Consider the following 15625-nt stretch of genomic DNA (forward strand, 5'->3'; position numbering starts at 1 on the left):
ACTGCATAGTTAAAGGACTGTATCAAGAATAAGGGGAGTAGGATTTGGTCTCGAGTCAAGCAGAATATTTGACAGGTACCTTGATAACCCTTTGCTCAACCACAGTATCCAACCATTCAATAAATGATTCCACAGTGGCATTCTTCTTTAGAAGGTCCTTCAGTTCTTGGAACACTGTAATAGAGTCATCTACCACGTAAAAAGGAGAACATATCATTGCATGCTATTCTGAACATGAGAAAAAGCCACTCACCAGCCATATGACAATATTGTAGCATGGAAAGGAAAGGCAAAGAATTAGAGCAGTGAAGAAATGAGCAATTATTCAGCAAAGTAAGGAGACACACATCTATCACACATACATATTTTAATTATTTTAAACTACAGTCATACAGTATAATTTTACAAGAAGATAAAAGAAAAAAAAACACTGCTATTTCCCATGCATTTTTAGGTTCAGCCTTGAAAACTTATCTGTTACTAAGTTTAGCAGAACAGATTTATCTGTGATGTGGCTGACGTGTACACTGTCTTATGGTTTCCCTTATGTTTTACAAATTTCTCACAATATAAGGTAAAGTTAACTTCCCTACTTCCCATTTGGGAGAGAGTGCCTGTATGACTGGTTATTTTGCCTTTTCTTTTCTTAGCTGATGTGGCAGAAGAGAAAAATAGAAAACAATTACAGAAGAAATAGGAAGTGGACTACTCAAATTAAAATGTGAATAGGATTGTGAACCATTATTTAAGAGAACAAACTTTTATGATCAATGTAACAGTCCTTAGAAGACGACACATTATTATTGCTCTTCTTTCAGCTCCCCAAACTCTGATCATCATGCTTCCTATGACAAAGTTATATTTTCAAAAAAGAAGACAGCTAATTCTTTTTTTTTTTCCCCAAAATAGCTATGTATAGCAACATGTAAAAAAAATAACACCCTCAGAATTCTTACTTTACTCCATTCTATTTTGTCTATGAAAATGGCTGTTACAGTTTATAGATAATTGTATGTTTTTTTAAAGGTCAACTTTCAGCCAAAAACAAAACCAAAAAAGTAAACTAGCTCAAGTATCCATTCAATTAAGCTATAATTACTGTCAACTTTTGAGACTTTTTTTCGAGAATCTCTGCTAATATCCCCACATGATCAAGACAAAACTTCAAAAGGGATTTTGTTACAATTAGCAACTGACATGAAAATTATTTTTTCAACAACTGTTTAAAATCTTCTACCCCGGATGACTTCCCAGTGCAAGCTTCCATTTTTGTAGGACATACTAGGGCAAAAAATTGGTTTTCTTAAACTAATGTTAACACTGAGCTAGATCAGGAAATGCAGTGTCACTGTGCCTTTTCTCAGTCCATCTCCAAGTAGACTAGCATGGCAAGGAATGAAAGAGTAGATTTCTTTTAATGTTACAAATATATCACCATGGACTTACATTCACTGTAGACTTCCCCATCAGAATCTGTGCTCCCTGAGACTGCAAGGAGTGCCTGAGAGCCAATACTATTCAAATCAACTTTTTCAATATCCGACACCATGGAATTCACCACGTGCTGATCAAACAGGGCTGGCCGAGCAATCTGTAAGAGAAAACAAGGTAAAATGCTGAGAAGCCTGAAAGAATTCTCAGAGAAGAATCACGAGCTGTCTTTTCATGGTTGTTTTTTATAGGTCAAATGTGATAATGTTTCTCTTCAATTAGAATTCTAATGCTCTTCTAATGTGCCTTCCTTTCAGCTCATTTTCACAATGTCACCCACAAGTCTGTCTTACTATTTATACAACAGAAAACTAACTCAAGGTGAATACATAGTGTATCTACAGCTATTCATGAGGGCTGCACTCTCAAAAGCCCAAGCTGCTAGCATTTAAGCTCCCAGAAAGGTACTGTTTCCTTTTCTACAATCTAACAAACCATCCTATGGAGGTGTCTCCCAATTGCAGACACTCATATCCTGCCAACTTAGCATTGGAGCACTCAGCTACCTATCACTTACATTCCTTTCAGTCAGACTCCAAAAGAGGTAAGTTCACATCATGGGCAAGACAGTGAAACTTTGCTAGGCATGAAGGATTATGTGATATTTTCCCATTTAGAACTAGAACAAATACCAAAAATTCCACTTTATCATATGATTGCCTAAAGTTCCCATGATGGTAATTCACTATAACCATGGTCTTTCCCCTCTTTTTCCTCTCTTTTCTACTACTTCTTTTGAAGTTCAGAACGTCTTGATAAGATCTATTTCTGTCCTCTTCTTTCTTACGTGCTGAAAACTACAAGATGCAAGTCTTTCATGGAAATATTGATTAAAACTTGAGGCATTACATCTCCTAGCCAGCAAGACGAACTGAATGTAATTGTCAATTTTCTGATGTATAAGTCTTATTCTCTTTACCTGTGCTAGGTGTAAGAATGATGTCTGCCGTTTCAGGGAGGAAACAAATCTTCGTGCAATAGGCAATTTCTTATCTGTCAGGATTTCTGGTAGATTTTCCAAAGAAGAAACAACCCACTGTTCCCAGTTTTTTGCAAAATTTCTTATATCTGCCAGTAAACTACAGCAAAAAATGTGTTTTAGAGAAACATCAATAAAAACTGTCTTGCATTAATTAAAAAAAAAAAAAAAAGGTTTTCAGTCTGTGATTCACAGACTCCTGGACAGATCTGTGAATTATTCCTCAGGTAATCCTGAAAGGAAACAGATGTCTGATCATCATAATGCTAAAACTGACTATATTTTGATATGTACCCCCCTCTGAGAAAAAAAAAAAAGTAAGCCACCTGTCAATTGAAATAGGTTGAAAACCACTAGTATTAAGAATAAACCATAAGAAATCCAATAACTTTTAGAGATATCTGAAGCTTGAAGTCTTAGACATAAAACTCCAAACATGACAACCTCCAAGAAAAAGGAAAAGTGAGAAGATTCAGAGGTAATTTATAACAATCCTCTTATTAATATCTTGCTGAAAATAAAGCTTAGATATCATGATGATGCATAGGACATAAACCTGAAAAGTATCTTAAAAAAACACCTTTATACAATGTAAGCATTTTTTTTTTGGGGGGGGGGGGAGGGGGATAGGGCCTCTCCTAGGGTTTTAGTGTAGAAGAAACATATTTCAAGATATTCAACGAGACACTGAAACAGGACATTAAAATAGTGTCTATCATTTTAAGGCCATTCTACTTCTATAGCTGTCCTCAAAGCTGATCGTATTTTGTCATACACATTCAACTGTTATAAAAATGAACATAAATATTGTGAGAAAATTTCTCTAGGATATATAATTTCTATTTACTCTATATTTTCCTGGAACATGCCTAGCAATCAGAATATAGAGTTATTATACCTACCTTTCTGGCATTTCTTGCATCGTTGCAGGGATGAGTACATCTGTAAGGACCTTCAAAAAGGTAACAGAAAATGATATCAAGCTTCCATTGGCCATTTATTCATTCATGTCTTATCTACTTAGATTATAAAGTGATAAGGACAGGGAGTTTATACAGAATAAAGCCATTCAACCTACTGTCTAGATTTCTCCCAACACTATTAGATAGGAACATATGTATTATATATATTTATCATATACCTAGATATCTCCCATTCCTAATATATGCCTCTTTGCAGCATGCTAGTAAAACAATAAAGTGTTATCACTCCTGTCTTACAGTAGAGTAACCTTCCAAGTTCTCAAGAGCTGTTTGACTCTTTCTTTTACCATACTGCATGTGGCACTGAAGGTGTTCAGGGTTTAGGATAAATCTCTTATGGCTAAGTGTGGTGAGGAACTGTGTTGGCAAAAAGACTCTGCCAACTGGCCTGCCTCCTGGGGCATTTTATTGCAGGGGACAAAGTTGTTGGACTATATTCCAAAAATCTCTTTCCACCAGTAATGCAAACACTTTGATAAAACCACAGTAGTACTCCTCCTCCTTTCTGGCAGCTGTGCTGCCAAGAATATCTAACATGATTATGAGTGAGAAATGGTGAGATGGACAAGAGAGAGAATGATAGATTTATGATCTTTGAGTAATTCTACCTTATCAGTTTTCTAATTTGGGCTCCTGTAGTATTTCTTCTTCTGTCACTTTACATATTTATTACAAGTAGAGTTAGTATTGATCTACTGGGACATCAGGTTTATAGCAGGAAAAGCCTCATAAACACAAGGTACAATATAACCTCTACAAGTAAATGAGGTTTAATGACTCATCTCCAGGGTAGTAATTATGATCTTCAGTGCTAATCACCTTCTTACTTTATAGCTTGATATGTTTCTAAGACATACCTGTTTTCTTCCTTTGTGTATTTTTCCCCTGTTTTTGTACATTAAAGAATGACAAATGTATGACAATAAGGTAGTAGGTGCTAAACAGCCTCAAGTCTCTTCCTTTGACTGCTTGGTGTTTTTTATTAAGCCATTAATTATTTCCTCCCATTGACAGGTAGTTGTCAAACGTGTTATAGAGGGTATGACAATCTTTCTAACTATATAGCGGGGCATCCTGATATTCTTTGATATTATTTTTGCACAAGCAAAAGCTATACTATGGCTGAGATTATCCATTGAACTAAATACCTAACTTACCTTATACAGAATTGAGTCACAAACGCAGAAGATGTCAACAATGATAGGATTTTCGAGCAGGGGAAGAAGATGGTCAGGCATTCCTTGCCAAAAATGTAATAAGAAATGCTGAATCTAAAAGAACAAGAATCATGGACATAAACAATGCTTTCTTGTCTGCCTGTGCATATATACCAAGAATGTGTATTCAAACAAACTTACCTCTTCAAAGTTCCCATTAATTGCATTGTCAAGGACACACTGACAGTGTGTTTTGTACATCATGATAAGAGTATCTACCTATTTTGGAAGAAAGAAAGATTAAACAGTTTCTTAGCTCTCTCTCCTTTCTTGCTATAGTGATCTGTAGCTTTCTGTAGCTAGAATTTAAACATACAAAATAAACTGTATTACAATGCATAATTACAAGTAGAGTCTGTATATCTTGAAGTGATGACATCATTCAACTCTCTTTTTTATCCACATCTCTAAGTCTCAATGTTACTGTCAGAACTGTAGCATTTGAATCCTGTATACAATGTGAACATGTGGATATCAAAGTAAGACAATAGCTAGATTAGCCAGTCAGATGGCAAGGTAAATTCACTTTCTGAAAGCTAAGATTAATCCTAAAGAGTAGTGCAAGTTAATCATTAGGCTACTATAGGCGTCTATGAGTGTTCTGAAACATCATCTAGTTGGACAAATGAGAAAATAGCTGCCAGTCATTTGGTCAAAGTTTAATCGCTGCCTTACATGAACTGAACTTTAAAAAGCAGAACTCCTTTTCATCTCATCAGGCTAATTTATCTGAGTGGAGTGTTCCCTTATTTTAATAACCCTGCAGAGATATTACAAGAGTTTGTAAAATATTACCATAAATCTTAAGATTTGTAGTAAATTACAAAACAAGAGTTTTGTAAAATATTTGAAGGAAAGAAAGATGGATGCTAGCAAAACCATTCTTACTGTCTAGAATCATGAAAAGTTTTGTTACAGCTTGTGAACTTCCCCAGCAAACCAGTCCCAGGTTTTGAATGAATTTAGTACAGCTTTATTTCAATAGGTCTCACATACAGATTTCTTTGGAATGTACTTTCCTGACTTTCACAACTCCTTTTGTAGCTACATGTCTTTGAAAAAGAGTGGCAAAGGCTGAGATTCAAGAACATTATGAGGCTTTTTTTTTTTTTTTTAAGGGTTTGTTGAAAATTTGAGTTTTGGGTTATTTTCTTCAGAAACATAAAATGCAGAAACTATCAATTTGTTTTAGCGCAGACTGATACATTTACGCAATCTCCAGCAAATTCAGCTGCATACAATTTTTAAGACCTTTAATGAAGGAGTCTAACTTCATGTGTGGTGCTTCAACAGAGTATCTAAAGTTCACTTAGGCATTTCCTTGACTTTAAAGACTTGTAAATGTCATTTAACTTTTGTCCTCTGTCAGAGCTTTAAATATTGTTGTAATCATATTATTTTGGATGAATCTTAATTTAGGGGACTGAGTGATGGGACAGTAAGTGAAGGGATAACAGTGTGAACTGCAGGAGAGAGTTCAATAACTCTTGGCCAGATAAGCTGAGTGAGGGGAAAGTCAATAGAGAAAGAAAACGGGAAGTAAGAACAAGGAATGAGGAAAAAGGAGAGAGAAAGAGGAAGACACACACGTAAATTCATATCTCTTCCCCCATCATCCTTGTAACTCCAGGAGTCTGTTCCCAGAGGAAGTCACCTACAACGGGCCCTCTTGGGCCCTTGGGTCACCTGGTCCCAACACCAGAGCAAATGCACACTGCCAATTCAAAATGAAGACAAAATGAGTTTTATCTTTTTGTTCATTGTTGGTGTGGTAAAATCCAGTTTTTCTTACAGTGTTGTATTGGATCTGTAAGGAACCTCAAATTCTCCTCAGATTTACATGTTACAAGAACACTGTATATATGAGAGATGTCAATTCACTAATGGAGTCTACTGCAGCAGGTGATGTACACTACTGAGGACACCAGTTCTTGGGCTTTCTTTAGAACCTGTAAGATTTCCACCTAAGATCTGTGTTCTACAGATGGCTCCTTTTGTTTAGTTCTTCACATCAGGAACCCCAGGCTTCACTACTTTTACAGAACAAACTTAAAAGCAATGTATGGCTTATAAAACAAAAATCATTAAAGCAACGTATCTCAAGACAACCACCATCAGGACCCATACTGTTGTTTAAGCTAGAGAGTTCACAATTTGTACCAGAAAGATGTCTAGCACAGTTCAGTAATTTAGCAGATCAGAAATATAACACAGACTTAACACACATGCAATCAGTTAGACATAAAACATACTACAGAAATACTTCTAACTAACCCTTAGGATAATCCCCAAAATCCCATATAGTCAGATTTTCACTGATTATTTTCAAACAATTAATGAATGAGTGTAAAGTTCATCCAATTATTTGTTGTGAATTATTTGTTCTGATCTAATCAGAACAAAATTTACCTTAAATCCAAAGGCATTTGGAATGAATACAACTCTGAGTTATTTGTTTGTTTAGCTCTCCCTGTCTTACATACCATCAGTTTGTAAAATACTAGGTCAGTTAATAGGTAAATAATTCAACCACCTTTCCAGTGGAGAGCCAGTTAATCGGTGTTAGTAAAGGTTTGCCCCCTCTATAAATCAGTCACCTCTGTTTGATTGTGGACATTTCTGGCTCTTTCATGTCAATACCTCAAAGGCTAAGATATGAAGAAACATTCTGTGGCAATTTTTGATCTGTAAGTTAGAAGAGAAGTAGCTCATATTTTACCTTGTCTTTAGAAATGCACCCCTGAAGCAAAAGATGTTGAGCACTTGGAAACTCTGGGAGGAGAGTTCCAGTTTTGGAACTCAGAGAATATTTCCGAGTGAAACCACCCTGAAATGTGAGGGAAAAACAGTAGCATTGAAGTACTTAATACAGCTTTAGCTGAGTCAAACAATTTCTGCTGAATTTGTATATTACCTAAAGAGTCTCTCAACATTCCAGAATATTTACATTCAGATCATCCTTCAAAATAATGATACTTATCCAGATCTGGATTTCTGCTCAGAAAAGCAATTAAGGACGTGCCCCTAGATCTAAATTCTACCAATTTGAATTTTCAGAATGACGCAGCCTTCGAGACACATTACTTCATGGAATTCTACAAGCTTTGAAGTTAGCCTGTGTTTAAAAGCTAAAGTAGAATATAATCTGTTACTCTCCTCTACAGTAAAGGCTTGTGACATCCTCAGAGCAACCCTAAGTTTTACTGAATATGTATCTTTCTTGTGCAAGGATATAGGGTACTGGTAGTATTATTGATTTCATCTGCTCTCTTCCCTCTCTGATAGCATTACAATAGTGGGTTCTGCTGTTTTACTACAATAACCACTATTTTCGTTTATCATAAAATTTGATAATATTTTATGGCATTATAGGTGTGATGGCATGTAGGGCCTATGGACACTTCTGAATGATGTATTTATTATATAGGTATCTGTGATTGTGGAAGACTTGATGTGAAGCCCCAGAAAATATCTTCCAGTTCTGTCTCCTACTGTATTGAAATAGATACACATAAACATATGTACCAAGAGCTTTGTAGGAAAAAAAGGCAGGATCCTGAGCTGCATGCCCTCCTGGGGCATGATGCTGATTTTAGCTGGCTTCCTCATTATCTGTTGAAATGACAGAAAGTTTGGCCATTCACCTCAGAGACACTAGACTTGGTTCTGTGAACATTTTTGTCCATAAGGACAGAATAAAACTGTGCTGGGTAGTACAGGCACATACAGTCACAGATCTACACAATAGAAAGAGCCCTGTACAGCAACTCAGTCCTGAAGTTCCAAGTCAGAGGTCATAGACTGAGCCTGGAAAGAGGAAATGCAGTTTCAAAGGGACTTACAGGAAAGGAATATATTATTTTGCTAGGGCTAACTCTTTAACAACAACAGAAATAAAAAAGAAAGGGGGGTTATTAACAATATGATCTCAGTTTTATATCTCAGTAACAATAGTATTCCCAGAGGTTTCATGTTCTCTAGCTACTTTACTGATGCACTGTCAACACTGACCTGGAGACAAGACAAACTTTTCTTGAATTATATTAAATTCTGCTGATCTGAGAGTTCCTTGCAGTTCTTAGAGGTCACCTCTCTAGCCTCTTTGGCTTGTAACTTCTGAAATATCATAAACACATTTTGTACTAGTTACAGACTGAGAAAACATCTTGAATAGTTAGATGTGAGCCTTTGGAGAGATGAGATTTACAAAGGATGAAACAACAGCCACTTTGTACATGCATTTACTAACCAGAAGCAATATAAGATAAATCAATCTTTGTTTAGGTTTGTAACAATACTCTCACAGAATCTGGTTTGGTCTTTTTCTCCACAAAGTAGAAAAGTCATATTCTGTAGTGATATAATGTTACTATGCTTATATTAATAATGCATACCACATTATGCTTATTAAGCTCTAAAACAATATAAGATGAAACCCTCATCCTCAAGAGAAGCAATGAAATCTGTACTATCATGCTGTCTTTACTGAATGAATCGTGCTTATTCTCATAGGATTGCATTCAAATCCAAAGACTATTTGGCTGAAACCCTTTGTTCCACTTCAGTCCACCCAGTCCTCATGTCAAGGCCTTGCATAGGGGCTTGAGCATGCCTACTGCATATTCCTGCAGTAAATCCACTACTTCTACACAGATTCCTTTTGTACTAATGGAAGGAATTTATGTCCATGCCCTAGACATTTGAATAGTACTTGAAGTGGTATTTCGCTACCCTTTTACATACAGTCAGATTTGACTTAACTGGGAATAATAGGTATATAGATAAATATAGCATAAAGAAGTGCAAAAGAGAATATTTTCCCAAAAACTCACCAATTGGAGGCCAGTTTCATGTGAAATTATCTCAAATACTGTATTCAGAAAACTATAGCTGTACCTGGTTTATTCAACATATATATTATCCCCTATTTTTATAGGGTGGAATGTCTACCAAAACAGATAGCCAAGAATGAGTACTTATATTACATAAAAAAACTTTGCCTGTGCTATCTACTATCCAAATACATATACACTCTAAGTCAAAGAAATTAGAGAAATTTAAACATAAGTACTTCTTCACATCAATACTTTTGCAGTTTTGTAATTGCCTATAAGTATCAGGAGTTTCGTTTTGTTTTGTTTAATAATAGGAGTAATTTCAATTACTTTATGATGTAATTACCCATTAAATATATGAAAATGTCTGATTAAAAGAGATTAGTTCTTTTAAAAGAAGGCAGTGATGGTGGTGGGTGGTTTAAAAGAAGATAATTTGCAATGTTTTGTACCTTGCTAATGGACTTATATGACTGTGCCTCAGCTCTAGGCTTAATATTTTAACCCACTGCCACTTGCCTTTCAATTTAATGCCATCTGTTTCTAATGGCCATTTAACATTAAGATAATGACAGTAATATTATCTGCCTAATTAACCATGCAGACTCTAATGGTGCACTAACTGGTTTAGATAAAAGAATTTGCTGATATCTCCCCCTACAGAGAGAATACTAGAAAACGTGATAAAACATACCAGAAGTAAACAGTGTCCCTGGCACTCAATAAGTGTTCATTCAAATGCCATTTACTCAGTATATTTAGACAATCAGTACTTTAACATCTTTTCAATGTCTTTATGTTCTTACTGGGAATTATACCTTATGCAATCATTGTAAATCTTTCTGGAATACCTAATTGCATGTGCTTTCAAGCAAATGAATAAAGATATATCACCTATTCAATTTAATGGAAAGCATCTTGCCAAATTTTTAGTAAACTGACATTACTGAAATTCAGTTTTGACCACAGAAGCCTGTTTTTCTCTTAAGACCTGTCTGAGCAATTTCAGATAACATAAAACCACACAAATGAAACCTCACACTGGTATGTCTTTTGTCATTTATTTCCACTGACTTCCTTGTGATTCTTTTTCTGGGAGGACCAACGCATTGAACTTTGGGGCAGAAGCAAGACAGGTTTATGGGACTGTGAGTTCCCAATAGATTGAGAATTCCATATCTGAGATGGAAGGAATGTGTGTATTCATTCATTTATGCCAAGGGAACCAGAAATTTTCATCCTCCAATCCTGAAAGAACGAATGTTTTAGCAGTGCTCATAAATCCTTGAATATGTTGGGGATATCCCCAGCATAGCACTATCTTGTTTTTGGATAAGATAGCTGATTATCTGAATGGGGAAAATAGAGCAGATCTAATCTGGAACCTCACTAAAATAATTGACGTGGTGTCACCATGGGAAATGATTAGTTATGCTGGTGAGAATAGGGATTAGTAGAAGAATGTAAAATGTTTAAGAAACTGACTCTAGCTGTAATGCTAACATGTTGTGTTGACAGTGAAAATTCTGGGCTGAAAAGGAATTGAAGTAAAGATTCTCAAAGATCAGACTTGGGACTGATGGCATTGAATATTTCATAGATTAAATTTGCTGACATGAGCTAATGAAATCATCAGTAAAGAGGAAGACCAAGAGGTCATGTAGAAAGACCTGGATGGCTTTGAGATAATGGCAATAAAGGGGGTGAAAATCAATAAAGTAAAGCTACACTCTCAGGGACCAATAAGAATTTCTGCTATCAGCTAGGAATTGCTTATCTGGAAATGAAAAAGGAGAAAACCAGTTGTGTATCAGTTGATCACAGAGGCTATATTTAATCTGGTAAATTAAATGGAGTCAGGAAATGTTCCCAGACAATATTGGAATGGTATTATTCACTATTATTCCTGGCCTTGTTTTGGCTCTTGCCAACAACTATCAGACACGCTTCAACAGCTACTGCATGCTAGGGGCTTTTCTCCTTGGCATTGTGTCTGAGATGTGACTATGTTGTTTTGTAGGATTAGGAGTTTAATAGTATTGATAAAGGCTATACATTGCAGTTGAACTCAGTGCCAAAGAACAATCCTGTGAGCAATCCCTATCTATTAATATAGGAAGCGCAAGAATCTGTCATTTTCTAGTACAAATATGACTAGAATGACAGTGACTGTCCCAGAGGGTAAAGTAGTGAAACTGTAAGTTATTTGTGAAACAAACACACACAGTTCTACGATTCAACAGAAGGGATATTTCTGATAGAAATTGGAGACAAGCCTTTTACAAAACTTTTTTTTTTTTTTTTTCCTAGAACTAAATTAAAATGTGAAGTACAGTGAAAGGCTATAAGGCTGATCAAAAGTGAATAGAGTTGCTGTTTGTTCTGTCTAGCAATCAAAAGCAGCATAAAGATGGATCATAGTAAAATGTTATGAAGAGCCAAAAATATTAAAATATAATGCTGGTGAAAAGGTATAAAGTTCAGTTTATTAAAAGCATTTTCTCACTTCCAATCAGACCAGAGATTCTCAAAAAGTCCTACAAAATTAATTGATGCAAAAAATTAAGAAGCTAGACACTGATCCTTTGTTTGTAGGAGGGTCTGTTAAAAACTTCTGCAGTTGTGAGGAGCTAGGTTGGAATATGAACCCTGGAATCTGCCTTCTAATCTGATTTTTCTTAAAGTATTTAGAAGAGCAAATACTCAGGATCATGAAAAAGGGTTATGCAGTCTAATCTTTAATGTGAAATACTGCTGAAATTTTCAAAGAAATGAATGTGAACAAAACCACAGGTCACAAATACTATTTTGATTATGACAGAAGTGAAAGGAAACTGACTACAGCACTTACCTCATTCTTCAACTTGCTTCCAGAGAACCTTTGAAAATAAATGTATTTAATTACTTTTTCATAAGCACAACATTTGTATTTATATATATATACACACATATATATACACACACATACATGCAAGCATATACACATACATACATACCTATATATACATATAAAATAGTTATATAATATAGATCAACTGGAAAAATGACTATGATTCTCCAAATGTAATAAGAATAAAATTGATGTTTTTTTCCTTAACTTCTGCCATTGGCATGTAAGTGCCTGAGGGTATCAGGGAAACCTGCTGAAAGATATATTTTAAACATGAAGATTCAGATCATTGACCAAACAATGTACGAAACTCAGTTTCAGTTATTTTTCTCTGAATCTTTGCAACTTTGCAAATATCAGAAGGGGACCATAAGTGCAGGTCCTTGAGTCCAGGAAATTCATAATGTTCTTGATACAGATGAGAAAACTCAGAATAGAAAAAAAAATCTGGAATTTACACTTCTTGGAAAAATGAAGAAAATGTAATGCTCTTTCACTCTCTTTCACCACAGTATTATTCTGATGTAGGCAAAATCAATTTCTGAGATGAAAGATTCATTAGCTGTCAAAAATACGTTGCAGTATTGTGACTGTGCTATTAATAGTCCAATTCAGAGATTCCAAATGACGTTATTGGAGTATGAGGCAACTCTTCAATGCAAAAATTAGAAAACACACATTTTAAATTGTAGCTTCTTCACTAGAGGATGTGTAAGGATAGAGATTCTAAAGGATCATCCTAAAAATAGATGTGCAAGATAACTACGGCTTGCTTGATCATTATTTCCTGTTCTGCTAGCTGGTAAGATACTGTGGGCGATATGAAGTCTTATAATTATTAGCAGCAATATTGTGATTTCCTACTGTTCTGATGCTCTGCTGACAGAAAAGACAATCAGAGGCTGAGGGACTATGGAATTCCACCTGCCCAGGACAACATGCGATGATTCATCATATGTTAGTTACCTTCAGAATTTCCTGGTTTGTTGATAGATGAGCATGAAAAAAAGTGTAACTCAGTTTGACTGCGAGTTGCTAATTAGCTTCACAGCTAAATGTTTTTGTTATGGACTGTGGATTTCCACATGTACAGCATAAAGTATGCAGAATGTACAATAAGAACACTAAACAGCATCTGCTAGCATTACTCTTCCAGAGCCTTAATCACTATCTCTAGCTTCTCAAAATGATGTGTATACCAACAATTTTGGTGTTAGGTATGGACCTTTCACACTGCAAGGCTTGATATTTAAAGGAACTAGGAGGTCAATTTACAGCAGAATTTAAAGATTCAGGCATTGACAACCATGCTTTTAAGGACTACTGTGCTCAGCTCAATTACCTAAATATCAATATTTGAATGACAATTAAATCTGAAATGGTAGTAGAGGCCTATATTTAGGCAACTAAACCAAGGCCCCTTCTAATCTTTTGACAAGCTGCTATCTAATATGCAAGTCTTGTGGTAAAGACCTCCATATGCCTTTATTTGTGCTGGTAGGCATGGTGTGATCTGATACCATCATCAAATCATATATTTTCCCTGCCTATTTCTGCTCCCAGTTTGACTCAGAAACCATTTTTATAGCTTACCTACTAGAACAGATATCAGGCAAAGGGCAGAGGTTAAGATGGATCATTATATCCAGCATCCAGCAACTGGCACATTCACTCGCTATTTTGAATCCTTACACTACCTGACTTTTCTTCTCCAGAAGCCTGTTATTAAACCCAGGCTACCGCATCATTGTCTTCATATAGCCATATCCAAACACAGTGATGGCCCAGAGTGTTCAAAGTCAGCATGTGAGCTTCTGTTCTAAATTAGCTAGTGTCTGCTGGACCCTGGAAATTCAACACCTCCAACATGAGAGCACAAGTCCTAACACAACTAAAAGGTTCCTTACTAGTGAACCATAAGCAGTTCATAAGATGAGAATCTAGTCCCTCTCCTCATATTTCTTTCTGCCTTGCTTAGTGTAACAGAAATGCTAGCAGTACACCAGAAAGCTATTTTATAAAGGCTGTATCAGAAATCAGGGCAGCACAGTATTCAGAACAAGCTTCCCAAGTAGGTCTTACAGTTTATATGTCTGGGATGGATTGATTCAAATTGGCTTCAGTTCTTCAACATCAGATTGCTGTTACGCAGTGTGAGACTGCTACTGATGCACCTTAGATGCTCTTCTGACTTATCTACTTTCTGATCTCTCCAGATGTCATTTTTAAAGCACTTCTCATTCATTGTAGGGACAACTAGAGAAATCTGTACATTCCTTGGGGAAAAAAATTACCTAAATTTTAGGAATTTCCAGACGTGATTCCTTTGGAGGATTTGGCATAAGTTGCCTAAAGATACAGATATGTAGAGTGTGGGATTTTCAAAGGTGCATAAGAATCTTTCATTTGAAATAGGGGTTGTCAGAACAGTAAGTACTCATGAAAATCTTGGGGAGTACCTATGTACATATTTAAGTGAGGATATACCATTGAAAATCCATCCCTGAGGAATTTTGTACAATCTCCAATTTCTTTGCCTTCATCATGGCTAGATTGTGAAAGGACAGATCTTTGCAAGAAAAGGGCACTGGCTGACCTAAAGCTGAGGACTAAGTGTGGCTATATTCCTTTAAGTGAAAATAACTGGTTTTAGTCAATTAAATGAACAATTTGTTCAAGATAATGTTGCATTATGGAAAGAACTGCATCTAGCTGTGTACCAGCAACACCTCTGCAGCTCTGGATAAATAATGGATAGAGAAATAGCATATTCTAGTCTTATACCTGAAGTCCTGCAGTAGAAAGATCCCACCTTTTCAGCATTACTGGCAACATTACCCTCAGTTTTTACACTTGCCCCGTTGTTTGGGAAAAGTCTCTTTGGGTATAACCTGAATCTGCCAGCAACTGAATTTTCTGTGTGTGTTTATAAAGTCCCTTATTCCTTTCCTTTCTCAGAGTCCCCACTTATAAAGGCACACTGCTGTAGACAATGAAAGCCATCATTCAAGCCATATGTGAACAGAGACATTTGTTTTACGAACTATTAATCTTTGGCAAACCAACAGGCAGCTATCGTAACGTATTGATCCTGCTAGCTGTCCCTTAAATAAATATAATTAGAGCTTCCTGGGTTAGGTTTAAACTGATATTAGCCAGTCAAAGGATCTGTAAATATTAATCTACACTGACCCCTCCCTCCTGCCCACAGGTGCCAGCTTCACACCGTT

General features: G+C 35.9%; 1 protein-coding gene across 5 annotated transcripts in view; it reads right to left on the reverse strand.

Annotated features, from left to right (window-relative positions):
- Positions 1 to 15625, reverse strand: part of RFX6 (regulatory factor X6) — a 42112-nt gene that overhangs the window by 11273 nt on the left and 15214 nt on the right. For 3 of the 5 annotated variants that reach the window (XM_080587170.1, XM_080587171.1, XM_080587169.1), the window contains 8 exons: positions 12357 to 12384; positions 7390 to 7497; positions 4812 to 4889; positions 4611 to 4724; positions 3373 to 3422; positions 2411 to 2570; positions 1447 to 1591; positions 80 to 189 (listed from right to left, as the gene is read on the reverse strand). In XM_080587170.1, the coding sequence (XP_080443296.1) occupies positions 80 to 189; positions 1447 to 1591; positions 2411 to 2570; positions 3373 to 3422; positions 4611 to 4724; positions 4812 to 4889; positions 7390 to 7497; positions 12357 to 12384 (793 nt within the window). The remainder of the gene's footprint in view (positions 1 to 79; positions 190 to 1446; positions 1592 to 2410; positions 2571 to 3372; positions 3423 to 4610; positions 4725 to 4811; positions 4890 to 7389; positions 7498 to 12356; positions 12385 to 15625) is intronic. The other 2 variants (XM_080587173.1, XM_080587172.1) reach the window with 1 other exon arrangement.

The sequence above is a fragment of the Anser brachyrhynchus genome, assembly GCF_964034855.1.
Source record: "Anser brachyrhynchus genome assembly, chromosome: 3".
Classification (NCBI taxonomy): Eukaryota; Metazoa; Chordata; class Aves; order Anseriformes; family Anatidae; genus Anser; species Anser brachyrhynchus.